We start from the raw sequence: 19,628 nt of genomic DNA, 5'->3' as shown, positions 1-19,628 counted from the left end.
TCAGCTACTCAGGAGGCTGAGGCAGGAGAATCACTTGACCCCGGAAGGTGGAGGTTGCAGTGAGCCAAGATCACGCCACTGCACCCCAGCCTGGGCAACAGAGCGAGACTCTGTCTAAAAACAAATTAGCTGGGCATGGTGGCGGCACCTGTAATCCCAGCTACTCAGGAGGCTACAGCAGGAGCATCACTTGAACCCAGGAGGTGGAGGTTGCAGTGAGCTGAGATCGTGCCACTGCACTTCATCCTGAGCCACAGAGCAAGATGCTGTCTCTAAAAAATAAATAAATAAATAAATAAATAAATAAATAAAGTGGAATTGCAAATAAATCGATATTTATTTTAGCAGAGTCAGATGAATTAGATGAAAATATACTTTGGCAGTTTTCGTGTTTAATTGACATTTCTGTTCTTTTGTCTATCAGTTTTCAGGTGAAAATGGGGAGAGAATGAAAGAAAAGTATGGTGTGTTTTGTAGTGGCCACAATGAAGCTGTTAGTCATTACAAGTTGCTGCTTCAGCAAAACAAGAAATTTCAAAACTTGATCAAGGTAAAAACAATTTTTTTTTTTTAAATCAAAAACTTATATTCTGGCCGGGCTCAGGGGCTTACGCCTGTAATCCCAGCACTTTGGGAGACCAAGGCGGGCGGATCATGAGGTCAGGAGATCGAGACCGTCCTGGCCAACATGGTGAAACCCCATCTCTATTAAAATACAAAATATTAGCCGGGCGTGGTGGCACGCATCTGTAATCCCAGCTACTTGGGAGGCTGAGGCAGAGGAATCGCTTAAACCTAGGAAGCGAAGGTTTCAGTGAGCCGCGATCACGCCACTGCGTTCCAGCCTGGTGACAGAGCAAGACTCCATCTCAAAAACAAAAAACAAAAAACTTATATTCTTCACTGTCGAGTTTTTCCACAGAATTGTAGAGTCTTGGGACTTGGGAATTATAAGGCATTTGTTATGTAGCAGTGATTTTCAAGGTTTGGTTTGGGTTTTAACCACAACTCCATTCAGAACACATCAGTGAAATCTTACGTAGAATCCTGAGATGTAAAATAAAGCAGGCTAGATGCAATGCCTCATGCCTGTAAATCCAGCACATCTGGAGGCCAAGGCGGGAGGATCGCTTGAGGCCAGGAGTTTGAGACCAGCCTGGGCAACATAGCAAGATCCTGTCTCTACAAAAAATTTAAAAATTAGCCAGGCATGTTAGTGCACACCTGTAACCCTCGCTACTCCAGCAGCTAAAGAGGGAAAATCAGTTGAGCTCAGGCGTTTAAGACCAGCCTGGGCAACATAGCAAGATCCCATCTCTATTATATAAAATATATAAATATACACATACACATATTAACAAAATCAATCAAAGAAAGCACGTCTAGACTTTGTTCCTTGCCAGGCCACAGTGGGCCCTGAGAGATCCCTGCAGCCCTCAGCATGGGACCTGCTGACCATCACTGTGTCATCACTGTTTGGATGACACAAAGGATTGTTTGAAGGGGCTGCCCTGCCCCAGGAACTGGCCCTCCAGAGCCGGCCTGTTTTGCCTTGGGGATGCTGTCTGTCTTAAGGAGGGTTATTCCAGCTGGGTGCGGTGGCTCACACCTGTAATCCCTGTAACTTTGGGAGGCCAAGGCGGGCAGATCACCTGAAGTCAGGAGTTTGATACCAGTCTACCCAATATGACAAAATCCCGTCTTTACTAAAACTACAAAAAATTAGCCAGGCATGGTAACACGCACCTGTAATCCCACCTCCTTGGGAGGCCGAAGCAGGAGAATCGCTTGAAGCCAGGAGGCAGAGGTTGCAGTGAGCCGAGATCACACCACTGCACTCCAACCTGGGGAACAAGAGCGAAACTCCGCCTCAAAAAAATACAAAATAAAAAAAGGAGGGTTACTCCAAGCCTTTGTCCCCTTGCTGGTCCGTGTTCGCCCCCGGAGCCTGTAGATGGATCTTCCTGCCTCCTTTGTGTGAGTGCGGGTAGGTGCTCGAAGCCCAGCCAGAGTCAGCCAAGTCAAAGGAGACCCCACCTCCCGCATCCTAGAAACCGCACTTGGATGGTGGCTGGTTAGTTCTATCAACATTCACCTCTTTAGAGGCCCTCACACCGCTGATTCCACAAGAGCTGCATCACCTGTGGCCTGGCCAGGACTTGATTCTGCAGTGGCATTCTACGCCCAGTGGTCCAAAGTTAGGAGTGACATGCATTTAAACTTCACTGTGTTATAGGGTAGGTGGGAAAGGGAGAGGATCGTTTTGGAGCCGCAGTTCCTCGAAGCCAGGAGGGGGATGCCAGTGAAGCCTCCATCACGGACTCTTGCAAATCCCACAGCGGCTCTGGGCCTCTTCAGTGGCTCTTTGCAAGTGCTGGCATCCCTAAAATGGACACAAGAGCAGCGGGAGCAAACAAGCAGAAAATGTGCTGTGCTCCCGAGAGGGCGTCGGGTGACCGCTTTTGGTTCTTAGCCAGAGGTGAGCGTCAGAAAGCACCCAGGCTGGGTGCGGTGGCTCACGCTTGGAATCCCAGCACTTTTGGGGAGGCCAAGGCAGGTGGATCACTTGAGCCCAGGAGTTTGAGACCAGCCTGAGGAATATGGTGAAACCTCATCTCTACTAAAACTACAAAAATTAGCCAGGTGTGGTGGCATACGCCTGTAATCCCAGCTACTCGGAGGCTGAGACGGGAGAATCGCTTAAACTCGGGAGGCGGAGGTTGCAGTGAGCCAATATCACACCCAGGGACCCAACCAAAAGGCACAAGCCCACTCTAGTTCTGGAGGGTTCCAGCAGTCATGGGTTAGGCGGTGTGTGTTCATTTGTACATCGTGTTTGTGGACAGCTTGACAGATGATTTCCATATCCACCCCCTGGCTGGTTCTCATTTCTTTTATTTTTTGAGAGTCAGGTCTTGCTCTGTCGCCCAGGCTGGAGTGCAATGGCTCACTGCAGCCTCAAACTCCTGGGCTCAAGCAAAGCCTCCTGTCTCTGCTTCATGAGGAGTTGGGACTACAGGAGTGTGCCCCCATGCCCACCTAATATTTTAATTTTTTGTAGAGATGAGGTCTTGCTGTGTTGCCCAGGCTGGTCTCAAACTCCTGGTCTCAAGAATTCCTCCTGCCTTGGCCTCCGAAAGTGTGGGATTACAGGCACGAACCACCACATCTGGCCTTTGGTGGCCTTTGTGTGTACAGCAGGTGATCCCTGCTTTCAGATATCTGGTGTCTGTCTCCTCCAAAGTGGCAAAGGAAAGGTCCTGGTGAGCTGAGAAAGAAAGGAGCCCCCAGCCTTGGCAGCCGATTGTTGACTAATTGGGCAGGAGCCGAGATGTTAATGCGGGATCTGGCTTTCCATTTCCGAGATGTTAATGCGGGATCTGGCTTTCCATTTCTGCGATGTTAATGTGGGCTCTTGCTGTTCGTTTCCAAGCTGTTAATGCGGGATCTGGCTTTCCATTTCCGAGATGTTAATGCGGGCCCTTACTGTCCATTTCCGAGATGTTAATGTGGGATCCGGCTGTCCGTTTCCGAGATGTTAATGCGGGATCTTGCTGTCCGTTTCTGAGACGTTAATGCGGGATCTGGCTTTCCGTTTCCGAGACGTTAATGCGGGATCTGGCTTTCCATTTCCGAGATGTCAATGCGGGCCCTTGCTGTCCATTTCCAAGATGTTAATGCGGGATCTGGCTTTCTGTTTCCAAGACATTAATGCGGGATCTGGCTTTCCGTTTCCAAGACATTAATGCGGGGTCTGGCTTTCCGTTTCCGAGATGTTAATGCGGGATCTGGCTTTCCTTTTCCGAGATGTTAATGCGGGATCTGGCTTTCCGTTTCCGAGATGTTAATGCGGGATCTGACTTTCCGTTTCCGAGACGTTAATGCGGGATCTGGCTGTCCATTTCCGAGATGTTAATGCGGGATCTGGCTTTGCATTTCCGAGATGTTAATGCGGGATCTGGCTGTCCATTTCCGAGATGTTAATGTGGGCTCTTGCTTTCCGTTTCCGAGATGTTAATGCAGGATCTGGCTGTCCATTTCCGAGATGTTAATGAGGGATCTGGCTTTCTGTTTCCGAGATGTTAATGCGGGATCTGGCTGTCTGTTTCCGAGATGTTAATGCGGGCTCTTGTTTTCCGTTTTCGAGATGTTAATGCAGGATCTGGCTGTCCATTTCCGAGATGTTAATGAGGGATCCGGCTTTCCGTTTCCGAGATGTTAATGCGGGATCTGGCTGTCTGTTTCCGAGATGTTAATGTGGGATCCGGCTTTCTGTTTCCAAGATGTTAATGCAGGATCTGGCTTTCCATTTCCGAGATGTTAATAAGGGGCCCTTGCTGTCCGTTTCTGAGATGTTAAAGCGGGATCTGGCTTTCCGTTTTCAAGATGTTAAAGCGGGATCTGGCTGTCCGTTTCCGAGATGTTAATGCGGGATCTGGCTGTCCGTTTCCGAGATGTTAATGCGGGATGCGGCTGTCTGTTTCCAAGATGTTAATGCGGGATCTGGCTTTCCGTTTCCGAGATGTTAATGCGGGATCTGGCTTTCCGTTTCCGAGATGTTAATGCGGGATCTGGCTTTCCGTTTCCGAGATGTTAATGCGGGATCTGGCTGTCCGTTTCTGAGATGTTAATGCGGGATCTGGCTGTCCATTTCCGAGATGTTAATGCGGGATGCGGCTGTCCATTTCCAAGATGTTAATGCGGGATCTGGCTTTCCGTTTCCGAGATGTTAATGCGGGATCTGGCTGTCCGTTTCTGAGATGTTAATGCGGGATCTGGCTGTCCGTTTCCGAGATGTTAATGCGGGATCTGGCTGTCCGTTTCCGAGATGTTAATGCGGGATGCGGCTGTCCATTTCCAAGATGTTAATGCGGGATCTGGCTTTCCGTTTCCGAGATGTTAATGCGGGATCTGGCTTTCCGTTTCTGAGATGTTAATGTGGGATCTGGCTGTCCATTTCCGAGATGTTAATGCGGGATCTGGCTTTCCATTTCCGAGATGTTAATGCGGGATCTGGCTGTCCGTTTCCAAGATGTTAATGCGGGATCTGGCTTTCCGTTTCCGAGATGTTAATGCGGGGCCCTTGCTGTCCGTTTCTGAGATGTTAATGCGGGATCTTGCTGTCCGTTTCCGAGATGTTAATGCGGGATCTTGCTGTCCGTTTCCGAGATGTTAATGCGGGATCTGGCTGTCCATTTCCGAGACGTTAACGTGGGATCTGGCTGTCCATTTCCGAGATGTTAACGTGGGATCTGGCTTTCCGTTTCCAAGACATTAATGCGGGATCTGGCTTTCCGTTTCCGAGACGTTAAAGCGGAATCTGGCTTTCCGTTTCCAAGACATTAATGCGGGATCTGGCTTTCCGTTTCCGAGACATTAATGGGGGTTCTGGCTTTCCGTTTCCGAGACGTTAATGCGGGATCTGGCTTTCCGTTTCCGAGACGTTAATGCGGGATCTGGCTTTCCGTTTCCGAGACGTTAATGCGGGATCTGGCTTTCCGTTTCCGAGACGTTAATGCGGGATCTGGCTTTCCGTTTCCGAGACGTTAATGCGGGATCTGGCTTTCCGTTTCCAAGATGTTAATGCGGGATCTGGCTTTGCATTTCCGAGATGTTAATGCGGGATCTGGCTGTCTGTTTCCGAGATGTTAATGTGGGATCCGGCTTTCCGTTTCCAAGATGTTAATGCGGGATCTGGCTTTCCATTTCCGAGATGTTAATAAGGGGCCCTTGCTGTTCGTTTCTGAGATGTTAAAGCGGGATCTGGCTTTCCGTTTTCGAGATGTTAAAGCGGGATCTGGCTGTCCGTTTCCGAGATGTTAATGCGGGATCTGGCTGGCTGTTTCCGAGATGTTAATGCGGGATGCGGCTGTCCATTTCCAAGATGTTAAAGCGGGATCTGGCTTTCCGTTTTCGAGATGTTAAAGCGGGATCTGGCTGTCCGTTTCCGAGATGTTAATGCGGGATGCGGCTGTCCATTTCCGAGATGTTAATGCGGGATCTGGCTTTCCATTTCCAAGATGTTAATGCGGGGCCCTTGCTGTCCGTTTCTGAGATGTTAATGCGGGATCTTGCTGTCCGTTTCCGAGACGTTAACGTGGGATCTGGCTTTCCGTTTCCGAGACATTAACGTGGGATCTGGCTTTCCGTTTCCAAGACATTAATGCGGGATCTGGCTTTCCGTTTCCAAGACATTAATGCGGGATCTGGCTTTCCGTTTCCGAGATGTTAATGCGAGATCTGGCTTTCCGTTTCCGAGACGTTAACGCGGGCTCTGGCTGTCCGTTTCCGAGACGTTAATGCGGGATCTGGCTCTCCATTTCCGAGACGTTAATGCGGGATCTGGCTCTCCGTTTCCGAGATGTTAATGCGGGCTCTGGCTGTCCGTTTCTGAGATGTTAATGCGGGATCTTGCTGTCCATTTCCGAGATGTTAATTCGGGATCTGGCTGTCCATTTCCAAGATATTAATGCGGGCCCTTGCTGTCCGTTTCGGAGATGTTAATGTGGGATCTTGCTGTCTGTTTCCTAGAAAATCGGCAACTTCTCCATCGTGCGCCGGCTTGGTGTGCAGGAGTGCATTCTCCTGGTTACACAGCGCATAACCAAATACCCAGTGCTGGTGGAGCGCATCATCCAGAACACGGAAGGTAGGCCTTCTCCCCACTGCCCCGCCTGCCTGTGCTGCTGCAGCATGGGGCTCTCACTGTGCACCCACTCCCTATTTAGCAGCGGACTGGATAAATTCCCTTGGGAATCCACTTTGCTGGGTGCTGGGGTTCCTTTTTTTTTCTTTTTTTATTTTTTGAGACGGAGTCTCACTCTGTCGCCCAGGCTGGAGTACAGTGGCCAGATCTCAGCTCACTGCAAGCTCCACCTCCCAGGTTTACGCCATTCTCCTGCCTCAGCCTCCTGAGTAGCTGGGACTACAGGCGCCCGCCACCGCGCCCGGCTAGTTTTTTGTATTTTTTAGTAGAGATGGGGTTTTACCATGTTAGCCAGGATGGTCTCGATTTCCTGACTTCATGATCCGCCTGTCTTGGCCTCCCAAAGTGCTGGGATTACAGGCTTGAGCCACCGCGCCTGGCCTTTTTTTTCTTTTTTTAAAGAGACAAAGTCTCACTCTGTTGCCCAGGCTGGAGTGTAGTGGTGAAATCATAGTTCATTGTAGCCTCCAACTCCAGGACTCAAGTGATCCTCCTACCTCAGCCTCCCAAGCACCTGGGACTACAGGTACATGGCACTACACCCAGTTAATTAAAAAACAAATTTTTTTTTTTTTTTAGAGACGGGGTCTCGCTGTGTTGCCCGGGCTGTTCCGGAACTCCTGGGTTCAAGTGGTCCTCCCGCCTCGGTCTCTCCAAAGTGCTGGGATTACAGACATGAGCCATCACGTCTGGCCTGGGTTTTGTTTTGTTTTGAGACAGAGTCTCACTCTGTCCCCCAGGCTGGAGTGCAGTGGCACCATCTCGGCTCACTGCCATCTCCACTTCCCAGGTTCAAGCGATTCTCCTGCCTCAGCCTCCTGAGTAGCTGGGGTTACAGGCGCCCGCCACCACATCTAGCTAATTTTGGTATTTGTAGTAGAGATGGGTATTCACCGTGTTTGTCAGGCTGGTCTTGAACTTCTGACCTCAAATGATCCGCCCACCTTGGCCTCCCAAAGTGCTGGGATTACAGGTGTGAGCCACCGCACCACACCCAGCCTGGCCTGGCCTGGGGTTTTTGATGCAAGAAAGATGGGGTGGTCAACACCATGAAAGAAGGAGCTAGGTTTTATTTGCCAACTGTTTCCCCCAGCCCCTAGCACAGGCTGGTCCCGTGCAGGCCCTCAGTGTCAGTGTCTGTGGAAAGGATGAATGGATGGAGATGGTGCCCTGGTGGTTCAGATAGACCTAGACATGGCCTCTGTGTCACATGCCCAGGGCTGAGCAAGGAATGTGCCTGGAGCCAGGGAGGCAGAGAAGGGCAGGCAGTCCAGCCAGGAATTGTGGGAGCCAGGGCCATGCTGACCATAGCTCTCGCTTCACCAGTGAATTCAGGCCGTGAGAGGATGAACAAGTTTTCCCGCTATAAAAGCTACATCCTTGGAGTGGGAGGAGCCAGATCCCAGTCACAACAGGAGGTGGAGGGAGTCTTTTCATTTTTTAAATTTATTTATTTGTTTATTTATTTATTTATTTATTTATTTTAAGACGGAGTTTCACTCTTATTGCCCAGGCTAGAGTGCAGTGGCACAATCTCAGCTCACCACAACCTCCACCTCCCGGGTTCAAGTGGTTCTCCTGCCTCAGCCTCCCGAGTAGCTGGGATTATAGGCATGCGCCACCACTCCTGGCAAATTTTTGTATTTTTAGTAGAGACGAGGTTTCTCCATGTTGGTCAGGCTGGTCTTGAACTCCCGACCACCGGTGATCCGCCCCCCTCAGCCTCCCAGAGTGCTGGGATTACAGGTGTGAGCCACCATGCCCAGCTGGGAGTCTTTTATGAAGGGATTGGGACAGAGGAGAGTGTGTTTACCAAGCAGTAGATGGCAGAGCTAGTCGTGGCAGTTTTGCCACTTGAATTGCACCTTAGCTTCCGCATTTGATAGAAGCTATACCTGGATAAAAACTAAACTCTGAGCCAGGCATGGTATCTCATGCCTGTAATCCCAGCACTTTGGGAGGCTGAGGCAGGCAGATCACTTGAGGTCACGAGTTTGAGACCAGCCTGGCCAACACAGTGAAACCCTGTCTCTACTAAAAATACCAAAAAAAGTAGTTGGGCATGGTGACGGGTGCCTGTAATCCCAACTACTCGGCAGACTGAGGCAGGAGAATCGCTTGAACCTGGGAGACAGGTTGCAGTGAGCTGAGATTGTACTCTAGCCTGGATGACAGAGCCAGACTTCATCCCCCTTCCCTCCGCCAAAACCAGAAAACTAAACTCTGAGGTGTTGCATTTATTTTGGAGAAGTATTTGCATCTCGGGAGATTACAGTTGGGAAGTGATCTTGAGGGTCTTCTGAGTGGTGGCCTTGGAGAACACACCTCCTAGATTCCACACGCTCATACATAGTGAGTCCACACACCTCATAGATCCCACACACCCATACTGTGTCCACATGCCTCATAGATCCCACACACCCATACATAGTGTGTCCACACACCTCATAGATCCCACACACACATACATAGTGTGTCCACATACCTCATAGATCTCACACACCCATACTGTGTCCACACACCTCATAGATCCCACACACCCATAGTGTGTCCACACACCTCATAGATCCCACACACCCATAGTGAGTGTGTCCACACACCTCATAGATCCCACACGCCCATACATAGTGAGTGTGCCCACTTCTGTTGCGTTAAAGTGGAAAACAAAGACGCTAACTCTGCTATGTGTGGCAGCTGGCACTGAGGACTACGAAGACCTGACCCAGGCCCTGAACCTCATTAAAGATATCATTTCACAAGTGGACGCCAAGGTCAGCGAGTTTGAGAAGGGCCAGCGCCTCAGGGAGATCGCAGGGAAGATGGACCTGAAGTCCTCCGGCAAACTCAAGAACGGGCTCACCTTCCGCAAGGAAGACATGCTTCAGCGGCAGCTTCACCTGGAGGGCATGCTCTGCTGGAAGACCACATCAGGGCGCTTGAAAGGTAAAGGCCTGCCCCTGGCACCTCTAGTGGGTGCCATCTTGGATCAGTGGGCACTGTCTTAGATTAGTGGCACCATCTTGTATCAGTGGGTACCATCTTGGAGAGGTGGTCACCGTCTCAAAGTGGTGGGTACTCTCTTGATTGGTGGCACTATCCTGTTATCAGTGGGTACCGTTTTGGAGTGTTGGTTGCCATTTTTTATTGGTGGGTGCCATGTTGGATTGGTGGCACTAAATTGGTTGGTGGGTGCTGTCTTGGGTTGGTAGCACCATCTTGGGAGTTGTGGGTGCCATGTTGGATCAGTAGACATCATCTTGGATTGGTGGGTGCCATATTGGATTAGCAGCACCATCTTGGAGTGGTGGCACCATATTGGATTGGTGGGTGCCATCTTGGATCAGTGGCACTATCTTGGGAGTTGTGGGCACCCTCTTAGAGTGGTAGGTGCCATCTTGGATTGGTCGTACAGTCTTGGGAATGGTAGTACCATCTTGGATCAGTGGCACCATCTTGGTGGGTGCCCTCTTGAATCAGTAGGCACCGTTTGGGTTGGTGGGTGCCATCTTGGATTGGTGGCACGGTCTTGGGAATGATAGCACCATCTTGGATCAGTGGGTGCCATCTTGGGGGGTGCCATCTTGGATTGGTGGCACGGTCTTGGGAATGATAGCACCATCTTGGATCAGTGGGTGCTATCTTGGGGGGTGCCATCTTGGATTGATGGCATAGTCTTGGAAGTAATGACATCATCCTGGATCAGTGAATACCATCTTGGATCAATGGGCACCATCTTGGAATGGTGGCATCATCTTGATCAGTGGGCTCCCTCTTGGATCAGTGGGCACCATTTTGATTGGTGGGTGCCATCTCAGATCAGTGACGTGGTCTTGGGAGTGATGGCACCATCTTTGATTGGTGGGTGCCACCTCAGACTGGTGGCATGGTCTGAAGAGTGGTGGCATCATCTCGGATCAGTGGGTGCCCTCTTATATCGGTGGGCACCATCTTGGTTTGCTGGGTGTCAGCTGACACAGAACCACTGAAGTCTGGCTACTTCATGGCTGAAGGGAGGTTATGAACTGAGTCAGGATGAGCAAGGCAGCTGGGGTGTAGCATAAAAGAGGTGGATGTATCACCATCCTCCTCCTCTGGTCTTTGAAAGGATGCAGTACAAACAAGGAGGCCATGCTGAGTCGTTGACTTCCAAGTGGAAACCCAGGGCATTGGTGACACATCGTGACACCCCAGGTTTGGGTCCAGAATTCCAAACCCGCTCAGCTGCCCATCTGGGCAGTCATGGGCCAGCCTGCCGTGGGCCCAGCCACTGAGAGGCCCCCATATGGATAGAGAATACCCCCAGGACTGCTGGTCAGTGTCCCCAGGCATCCCACTTGCTGCCCAGGCTGTGCTCCGAGCCCTGCTTTCGAGACCCATGTTGCAGTTCAGACCACAGAGTACTGAGGATTCATCCCTGGGTTTCCTTTTCATTTTTGGAGCCTCTAGAAACATCCCAAGCTATCTATTTGCATCAGCATCTTTAAGGATCTTGAGGGAGTCATTGAAGTGGCCAAATGACAGCATTTGCCCACTCACCATTTGAGTAGGCATGTATTTGGCAGACAGGTTTAGCGCCTTCTGCCTGCCAGGTGCCAAGTTGGATGGTAGGAATACACCCCACTGGGAAGACCTGGTGCCCAGCCTTTTAGGGCATCAGTCCCTCGGGCTGAAAGAGAGAAACAAGCAAACAAACAGAAAAACTAGTTATAAGTCCAGCAAATGCTTTAAGGAAGCCAGCAGACTGCAATACAAGAGAATTAGCGAAAGCGTATCTGACTTAGGCAGGGGTGTTAGAAGCAGCTCCCCAAAAGTGGTGTTGCCCTTGAACGCAGCTCTTGATTTGCATCTATGTGCAACAAGCCTTACAGCATGAGACGTTCATACAGGGACAAAGCAGCAAGGGGGACTGAGGGGCATGAGGGGACTGAGACCACCCCTGGCCTGCATCGCTGCAGTGGCTCGGGTCCTGGTGACCCAGGAGCAGGGAGAACAGAGAGCTCCATTCACATCTGAGAAGTCAGAGGGAGAGATGCTGTATTAGTCTGTGTTCACACTGCTAATAAAGACATACCCGAGACTGAGCAACTTACCAAAGAAAGAGGTTTAATAGACTTACAGTTCCACCTGGTGGGGAAGGCCTCACAATCATGGCAGAAGGCAGGAGGAGCAAGTCACGTCTTACATGGATGGCAGCAGGCAAAGAGAGAGGGAGCTTGTGCAGGGAAACTCCCCCTTATAAAACTGTCAGATCTTGTGAGACTCATTCACTATCACGAGAACAGCATGGAAAAGATCTGCCCCCATGATTCAGTTACCTCCCCCTGGGTCCCTCTTATAGCACGTGGGAATTCAAGATGAGATGTGGATGGGGATGCGGCCAAACCATATCAGACTCTCAAAAGTCAGATCCAGCAGATGTTGTTACAGCAAAGAGAACTGTGGAGCCCAGTGGCCTGACATGGGCAGGAGCCCTGGTTGGAGCTCTGGACACGGAAGGGACTTAGAGGAGGCTCCAGCTGCTCGTTGGTGCTGAAGGTTGAGACCTGGAAAGGTGTTGGGGGGCGCATGCAGGCAAGGCAGAAAGGAAACTTCTAGGCCCAGGCAGGAGCATCACGCTGCTTACACCTTTCTGGGAGGTGGCATCCACGGGGGTGCCCAGCAAGACCTGCTGGCCATGGGACTTTTAAGATGCCTCCTTCCATGCTATTTTCCCAGATGTCCTGGCCGTCCTGCTGACCGACGTACTTTTGCTGCTACAAGAAAAAGATCAGAAATACGTCTTTGCTTCTGTGGTATGTATCCTGTCTCTTCACCCGGGTCGGCCGGGTGCAGTGGCTCACGCCTATAATCCCAGCACTTTGGGAGGCCGAGGTGGGCGGATCACTTGAAGGAGCTCAAGTCCAGCCTGGCCAACATGGTGAAACCTCACCTCTCCTAAAAATACAACAATTAGCCAGACATGGTGGCCCATGTCTGTAGTCCCAGCTACACAGGAGGCTGAGGCAGGATAATCACCTGAACCCAGGAGGCGAAGGTTGCAGTGAGCTGAGATTGTGCCACTGCACTCCAGCAAGATTGTGTCACTGCTCTCCCGCCTGGGCAACAGAGTGAGACTCTATCTCAAAACAAAAAAACAAACAAAAAAACAGACAAAGGGCCCTGCTTGCTGGGACCTTGTTGAGAGGTTGGCTGAAACTGACCGTGAAAGGTGCCCCTGTGAGTTTCCCAGGCCCACGTAGGTGGGACTACAGGCGCCCGCCACCACGCCTGGCTAATTTTTTGTATTTTTAGTAGAGATGGGGTTTCACCATGTGGGCCAGGCTGGTCTCCAACTCCTAACCTCAAGTGATCCGCCCACCTTGGCCTCCCAAAGTGATGGGATTACAGACGTGAGCCACCACGCCCAGCTGCTGGTGTGTTGTTAACCAGTGTATTTGTTTGCTGAGGCTGCTGTAAACAAAGTACCACGGACTGGTGGTTTAGACCACATAAATTTATCGTCTCACGTTTCTGCAGGCTGAAAGTCCAAGATCAAGGTGTCGGCAGGGTTGGTTTCTTCTGAGACCCCTTGGCTTGTAGACAGCCATCTGCTCGTCTGTTCTCTGTGTCCTCGCGTGGCCATCCCTCTGTGTGTGTCTCTGTGCTAATCTCCTCTTGTTAGAAGGATGCCAGTCAGATTGGATTTGGGCCCACCCATATGACCTCATATTGCCTTTTTTTTTTTTTTTTTTTTTTGAGAGAGTCTCACTCTGTCACCCAGGCTGGAGTGCAGTGGCACAATCTTGACTCATTACAACCTTCACCTCCCGAGTTCCAGTGATTCTCCTGCCTCAGCCTCCTGAGTAGCTGGGATTACAGGCGCCTGCCACCACGCCCGGCTGCTTTTTGTATTTTTGGTAGAGACGGGGTTTCACCATGTTGGCCAGGCTGGTCTCGAACTCCTGACCTTAAGTGATCCACCCGCCTCAGCCTCCCAAAGTGCTGGGATTACAGGAGTGAGCCACCGCACCCAGACCTTAATCTCCTCTATAAAGGCCTCATCTCCAAAGACAGCCACATTCTGAGGTACTGGGGGTCAGGACCTCATATGAATTTGTGGAGAACACAGTGTAGCCCACTCTAACCAGTTAAAATGTGCATTTTGCGGGTCTGTGGAAGCACTGTCTCTTGAAGGATGCGTGACAGACTGGGTGGCCTGAGGCACAAGACAGAGGCTTATTTGTTGTTTTATACTACACACTGTTGTATCTTTTGAGCTTTGTAGTGTGTATGTGCATTGCTATTTTTAAAAAAAAATTTTTAAGCTGATGAAATTGACACATTATCGGGATACTAAGGGGCAAGATGGCTCACTCCTGTAATCTCAGCACTTTGGAAGGCCAAGGTAGGAGGAGCTTAGGAGTTCAAGGCCAGCCTGGGCAACATAGTGAGATCCCATCTCTACAAAAAATACAAAAATTAGCTGGGCCTGGCGGCACATGCCTATAATCCCAGCTACTCAGGAGGCTGAGGTGGGAGGATCACTTGAGCCCAGGAGGTCAAGGCTGCAGGGAGCAATGATTGCACCACTGCACTCCAGCCTGGGTTACAGAGCAAGACCTGGCCTCCAAGATAGTTAAAAAAAAAAAAAAAAAAAAAAAAGGATTCTAGGATTTCATTGCAATAGCGTCTTTTTTCCCCCAGATGGCAAAATATTTCTGCTTTGAATTGTTTGAAAAGAAACGAGGAGCGTGACCCCCACTCTTCGTTCCCCTTACCAGGCCCTTGACCTCACTGCTGTTTGGGTGCGGTGGGGTAAAGGGTGACCTCCCCAATGCCCTTTACCCATGCAGGACTCAAAGCCACCCGTCATCTCGTTACAAAAGCTCATCGTGAGGGAAGTGGCCAACGAGGAGAAAGCGATGTTTCTGATCAGCGCTTCCTTGCAAGGGCCAGAGATGTATGAAATCTACACGAGCTCCAAAGAGGACAGGAACGCCTGGATGGCCCACATCCGAAGGGCCGTGGAGAGGTGAGGAGGGCCTGGAGGGTCTCCCCACTCCCTGTATTCCTTCCGCTGACTGGTCCATCTTTGGCTTTGATGGTTGGCCATCGGCTGTGACCTTGAATTCGCTCATCCCACCTTGGGACCCATGATGCTGTGCCAGCTCCTTCTGATGACTCAGCCTGTTGGATGTTGAGGCTAACGGGCCTGGAAAGGCAGCTGTAACCTGGGCCTTTCTGCATTCGTGGGCCACTGCACCTGACATGGCGGGCTATTTGCATTCTAGGGCCAGAGTTGTTGGAGCAGGACATGGTATCTTGTCCTTCCTCCTTGGGCTGAGCACCCCTCAGGGCCCGGGACCAGCTGGCTTCCCCTCTTCTTTTTTTTTTTTTTTTTTTTTGAGAGTCTCGCTCTGTCCCCCAGGCTGGAGTGCAGTCGCGCAATCTCGGCTCACTGCAGCCTCCGCCTCCCAGGTTCAAGCGATTCTCCTGCCTCAGCCTCCCGAGTAGCTGGGATTATAGGCGTGAGCCACTGCACCCAGCCTATTTTGTTTTGTTTTGTTTTGCTTTTTAGAGTCGGGCTCTTGCTCGGTCACCCAGGCTGGAGTGCACTGGCACAGTCATAGCTTCCTGCATCCCAAACTCCTGGACTCAAGCCATCCTCCCCCTCAGCCTCCCAAGTAGCTGGAACTACAGGCACACACCACCACACCCAGCTAGATTTTTGATTTTTGTAGAGATGGGGCCTCACTGTGTTGCCACTGTGGCTGGTCTCGAACTCCTGGCCTCAAGCCATCCTCCTGCCTTGGCCTCCTAAAGTGTTGGGATTACAGGCATGAGCCACCGTGGCCGGCCACTCCCTCTATTGATTCCTGGAGGCTTCCTGGTGCCTTAGCCTGGTTCAGACTCCCCCATCCACAGTCGCTGTAGCTCTGTGGGGCTTGCAGCCACCCATCTGCACCTGGCAGATCCCTTGCAAGCCTGCCGTCCCCTGGACTCCTCCTCCAAGTCACAGACAGGCACGTAAAGTCTCTTCCTGGTTATGCCCTGGCGCTTTGGGGCCGGACGAGTGTCAGTGGCTCTCTCTCTTCTCCTCCTCGTCCTCCTGCACCATGAACAAGCTAAATCACTCCCACAGTCAGAGATGGTCGTGGCGGCTGGTTCTGTAGAGAACCAGTGTCTGTGCGGGAGCGCGGCCTGCCTGGGAGGCACAGTTACCCACCTGACTCCTCTCCCTGCAGCTGTCCTGATGAGGAGCAGGGACCCTTCAGCCTGCCCGAAGAGGAAAGGAAGGTGGTCGAGGCCCGCGCCACAAGACTCCGGGACTTTCAAGGTGAGGGGGAGACGGCGTTTTGGGCACACCCCGTGTGTGGTGAGCCCTGGGCCCCCCATCAGAGTTGGCCACAGAGGGCAGACTGCCCCCCAAGTGACCCGGCGTTTTCCTGTGGGTCGTGCCATGTCCTGCAGCTCTGTGAAGCATTAGAACTGGGCTGTGCCATGACATAGCGATCTCCAGAGGTCACTTAGCCCTGCGGGGGTATGTAGGAGAGGGAGGGAGGAGAGCTCAGGAGCCCTAAGCCCCTTCCAGAGCCGACCACGCAGCCACAAAACGCTGCCACCACCCTGTCCTCGTGCAGCCAGGAGCTCAACAGGGCATCCCAGTCCCCTACGAAGGAAGAGCACAGGGCCCCCACAGCCTCCTTCCAGAGCTTCCTCCTCCCTGTTTGTTTAATTACGTTATTGAGATGTAATTCACACACCACGCCACTCACCCCCCCAAGCGTTGGGTTCAGCGGCATTTTAGTGCATTTCCAATTATGCAGCCAAAATCACGTTAACTTTAGAACATTCCACCACCCCAGAAAGAAGCCCCTTCCTCCTTAACAGTCACTCCCCACCCCGTGCCCCAACCCTGGCAACAGGAATCTACTTCCTGTCCCTGTGGATTGGCCTGTCCTGGATATGCCACATAAATGGAGTCACACACTGTGCGACCTTTTGGGTCTGACTTCTCTCGCTGGGTGTGATGTTGTCAAGGTTCATCTGCGTTCAGTGAGCACGTTGTCAAGAATAGTTCCTGGTACCCTGTAGCCTATAGCAAGCTCCCTTCTTCCCTTTCACTGTCTGTACTTTTTTTTTCTTTTTTTTTGAGGTGGAGTCTTGCTCTGTCACCAGGCTGCAGTGCAGTGTCACGATCTCAGCTCACTGCAAGCTCCGCCTCTCGGGTCCAAGGGATTCTCCTGCCTCAGCTTCCCAAGTAACTGGGACTACAGGCGCACGCCACCATGCCCCGCTAATTTTTGTGTTTTTAGTAGAGAATTTTAGAGTTTTTAGGGTTTCACCATGTTGGCCAGGGTGGTCTTGATCTCTTGACCTCGTGATCTGCCCGCCTCGGCCTCCCAAAGTGCTGGGATTACAGGCATGAGCCAGTGTGCCCGGCTCTGTATTATTCATTTTTAAATTGGATAATACTAAAATAGTAAGTGGCCTGCTATGTTGGCTCATACCTGTAATCCCAGCATTTTGTGAGGCTGAAGAAAATGGATCACTGGAAGCCAGGAGTTTGAGACCAGACTGGACGGCATGGCGAAACCCTGTCTTTACAAAAAATTTAAACATTAGGCTGGGTGCAGTGGCTCATGCCTGTAATCCCAGCACTTTGGGAAGCCGAAGCGGGTGGATCACCTGAGGTCAGGCATTTGAGACCAGCCTAGTCAAGATGGCGAACCCCATTTCTACTAAAAATACAAAAAATTAGCCAGGCATGGTGGCGCATGCCTGTAGTCCCAGCTACTCGGGAGGCTGAGGCAGGAGAATCACTTGAATCCGGGAGGTGGAGGTTGCAGTGAGCCAAGATCGTGCTACTGCACTCCAGCCTGGGCAACAGAGCAAGACTCCTTCTCCAAAAAAGAAGGAAAGAAAGAAAGGGAGGAAGGAAAACCCAGTTTTCTAAGGCTCTAAGTTGGTCCTAGACTAATAAACAGGCCTGATACAATCCTCACTCACACCCTACTGTGTTTGATTTTCTTTCTTTTAGAGACAGGGTCTCGCTTTGTCGGCCAGGCTGGAGTACAGTAGTGCAGTCATAGCTCACTGCAGCCTTGAACTTCTGGGCTCAAGCGATCCTCCTGCCTCGTTTCCCAGACATGCACCACCACAACCAGCTAATGTTTTATTTCTTTGTAGAGACAGAGTCTCATTATGTTGCCCAGGCTGGTCTCGAACTCCGGGCTGCAGGAATCCTCCTACCTTGGCCTCCCTAAGTGCTGGGATTGCAGGCCTGAGCCACCACAGCTAACCTGATTTTTATAACGAGGGGGAAAATAATCAGAGGACAAGGCCATGCCCTCCCCCACCTCCCAGGAATGCAGGATGCAGGGGGCAGCCTATCTCAGAGCAGGGTCAGCGGGGGTCCTCATCCTTAGGCCAGTCCCTGGGGCTCAGACGATTCCAGGGAAGGCCGACCAGGCTGACTGCCGCCTCCACCATCACTCTGCAGAGCGCTTAAGCATGAAAGACCAGCTGATTGCACAGAGCCTCCTAGAGAAGCAGCAGATCTACCTGGAGATGGCAGAGATGAGCGGCCTGGAAGACCTGCCCCAGCCCCGAGGCCTATTCCGTGGAGGGGACCCATCCGAGACCCTGCAGGGGGAGCTGATTCTCAAGTCGGCCATGAGCGAGAGTAAGTTGGGTGCCCACACCTCAAGGGTGCAGTCCTGCCTGGGTGGGCTCAGGGGACCCCAGGACAGGCTCATGGCTCAGTGTGGCCAACACGGCACTCTGTCCAGGGCAGGCTTCTATCTCGGGGGGCCCAGGAGCAGCACTGACCCCCCGACTGGTGCCTGCTAGAGCCAGAAGGGCCTTAGACACAATCTGGGCCAGCCCCTCCTTGCAGACATAAAGCACCTTCCCCCCCATTCAACAACCACTCTGATGCTCCCTGCATGCGGAGGCGCTAAGCCGGGCTGGGGAGGATCTGAAGTTGACTGACACTGGTTCCCTACCCATCAGAGGTTCCTCTTCTTCCTGGGAGATGGGTCTCTGGTGATATCCCCAGAAGAACACACGCATGCTCCCTCAGGGGTTCCCCAAGCACAGCTCCTACACAGCCACTCCAACACAGCCACTCCAACACAGCCGCTCCAACACAGCCGCTCCAACACTCCAACACAGCCGCTCCAACACAGCCACTCCAACACTCCAACACAGCCGCTCCAACACAGCCACTCCAACACAGCCGCTCCAACACAGCCGCTCCAACACTCCAACACAGCCGCTCCAACACAGCCGCTCCAACACTCCAACACAGCCGCTCCAACACAGCCACTCCAACACTCCAACACAGCCGCTCCAACACAGCCACTCCAACACAGCCGCTCCAACACTCCAACACAGCCGCTCCAACACAGCCGCTCCAACACAGCCGCTCCAACACAGCCACTCCAACACTCCAACACAGCCGCTCCAACACAGCCACTCCAACACTCCAACACAGCCGCTCCAACACAGCCACTCCAACACTCCAACACAGCCGCTCCAACACAGCCACTCCAACACAGCCGCTCCAACACTCCAACACAGCCGCTCCAACACAGCCACTCCAACACTCCAACACAGCCGCTCCAACACAGCCACTCCAACACTCCAACACAGCCGCTCCAACACAGCCACTCCAACACAGCCGCTCCAACACAGCCGCTCCAACACTCCAACACAGCCGCTCCAACACAGCCGCTCCAACACTCCAACACAGCCACTCCAACACAGCCGCTCCAACACAGCCGCTCCAACACAGCCGCTCCAACACTCCAACACAGCCGCTCCAACACAGCCGCTCCAACACAGCCGCTCCAACACAGCCACTCCAACACTCCAACACAGCCGCTCCAACACAGCCACTCCAACACTCCAACACAGCCACTCCAACACAGCCGCTCCA

General features: G+C 51.9%; 1 protein-coding gene across 1 annotated transcript in view; it reads left to right on the top strand.

Annotated features, from left to right (window-relative positions):
- Nucleotides 1-19,628, top strand: part of ARHGEF18 (Rho/Rac guanine nucleotide exchange factor 18) — a 115,649-nt gene that overhangs the window by 86,198 nt on the left and 9,823 nt on the right. Inside the window, 7 exon segments of the mRNA XM_073017041.1 lie at nt 425-550; nt 6,532-6,649; nt 9,401-9,649; nt 12,422-12,498; nt 14,539-14,717; nt 15,931-16,022; nt 18,189-18,371. Coding sequence (XP_072873142.1) covers nt 425-550; nt 6,532-6,649; nt 9,401-9,649; nt 12,422-12,498; nt 14,539-14,717; nt 15,931-16,022; nt 18,189-18,371 — 1,024 coding nt within the window.

The sequence above is a fragment of the Chlorocebus sabaeus genome, chromosome 6, assembly GCF_047675955.1.
Source record: "Chlorocebus sabaeus isolate Y175 chromosome 6, mChlSab1.0.hap1, whole genome shotgun sequence".
Classification (NCBI taxonomy): Eukaryota; Metazoa; Chordata; class Mammalia; order Primates; family Cercopithecidae; genus Chlorocebus; species Chlorocebus sabaeus.
Note: the sequence above shows the minus strand (reverse complement) of the source record. Positions and strands in the feature narration are given on the sequence as shown.